The 1,618-nt window shown below is 37.2% G+C and overlaps 1 protein-coding gene across 1 annotated transcript in view; it reads right to left on the bottom strand.

The window, feature by feature from the left end:
- Nucleotides 1-1,618, bottom strand: part of LOC107104543 (putative ferric-chelate reductase 1) — a 9,139-nt gene that overhangs the window by 4,521 nt on the left and 3,000 nt on the right. The window contains exon 3 of the mRNA XM_015404555.1: nucleotides 634-840. Coding sequence (XP_015260041.1) covers nucleotides 634-840 — 207 coding nt within the window. The remainder of the gene's footprint in view (nucleotides 1-633; nucleotides 841-1,618) is intronic.

Here is a 1,618-nt window from a genome sequence, read left to right as displayed (position 1 = left end):
CACCAAAGGGCCGGGGTCCAGAGGCTTAAATAGCAGGAATAGGTGGATGTGATAAGAGCTAATGAGCAATGGGCAGAGCATGGCAGAGCAAAAAGGCAAAAAGATCATTATATGTAAGAACATAATATGTTTAACTGGTTGATAATAGAAATATACCAACAATGATAATATTTGTATATTCCTATTACATTCACAATTCTTCAAGAGAAATTGTTGATGATGCTGTTGATCTAAAATAAATGTGACAAAACGTTTATATGAACTTTTTGTCTGAACACATGACACATTCAGGCCATAAAGGCCTGTGGCTATGCCATATCTAGCTTTAGTTTGCATTTTGTTCCTGCTGCTTTGACTGAGTACGATTAGATAAAGATGTTAGAGGAAGGTCCATCACTGTGACTTGGGAAGACATTTGTTCATTGTTTAAGCAACTGTTTAAACTGGGTGACCATTAAGCCTTAAACAATTTGTTTCTGAAAGTCATATGTTACAGTGACTGTCTTAATAAAATCTGTCATTTAGGATGCAAACTATTTTTATGTCCTCAACATATTAATTAATTACATTAATTATTAATTAAAACTTATTTCTTTTCATTTCCCTAACAATCTGAAAGACTTAGTGATTTACCTCAGAATTATTTGGGATGAGACCTATAGCGATGTATCCTTCGGAGTTTCCACTGAGTTCAAAGGCCATGTCAACGCCGTTTGGGATGTTTATAGCAGTGGGCTTCACAGATCCAAAAAGACAGCTGCCACTGCCTGCAGGGTCACAGTCATCAGGTACCGCCAAACAAAATTTGGTCTTGCCACATCCTGTCCTGGTAATGTCAACCTAATTAAAACAAAAACACATAGCCAAAGTAAATAAACAGTCAGATTATTTAGCTGTTAAATGTTGAGGTGGAATTGATGACTTAAAGGTTTAGTGGGGGATGTTCTTTTTCCAGGTGGATCATCTAAATAAGTGTTCATCCTAAAATTCAATCCTGTTGGTGATATGTTTATGTAAGGCTTTCCTTCGTGCTCGTTCCTATTTTCAATGGTGAGTCTGACATAATGAAAAAATTGCTAATCTTCTTTTGGAAAGTAAGGTGGTATGAGCGATGAAAACAGCAACTTTTAAACAGAGGGTGCACAAGGAGAAATGGGCTTGTGCATGCTCATGCACACGTGCACGTGTTTAATAGGCATTCCGTCTCAGGAGCGCGTACAGAGTTGAGCATGTGCATATTTTTTTAAAACTAGAGATGATTGCTGGTCTTTTCAAAAATTCGTGAAAAACCTCCACTATACCTTTAACTGACCTAGTATCCTTAATGTGAAAATATAACAGCATAGATGAAACTTTGAATTAGTCAAACTTATAAGAAACTATTACACAGAAGACTGTTTTTGTCAGGACTCCTGTCTTTGTGTTTATGTTACTTTCATCAACCATCTGGACTAACAGTTGTCTGCTCCCCTACCTGAATTTGTAAAGCCTCTACTTCAGTAGTCAGTTTAGATAGGTTAGATAGTTTAGCTTTTTAATTGATTAATTGTCAGGACTCTTGTCTTTGTGTTTCTGTGTGTGTCTCCCTTCATCCACCAGGAGGCGCCTGGTTCCGGTC

The sequence above is a fragment of the Cyprinodon variegatus genome, unplaced genomic scaffold (genome assembly GCF_000732505.1).
Source record: "Cyprinodon variegatus isolate N-32 unplaced genomic scaffold, C_variegatus-1.0 Scaffold1786, whole genome shotgun sequence".
Lineage (NCBI taxonomy): Eukaryota > Metazoa > Chordata > Actinopteri > Cyprinodontiformes > Cyprinodontidae > Cyprinodon > Cyprinodon variegatus.
Note: the sequence above shows the minus strand (reverse complement) of the source record. Positions and strands in the feature narration are given on the sequence as shown.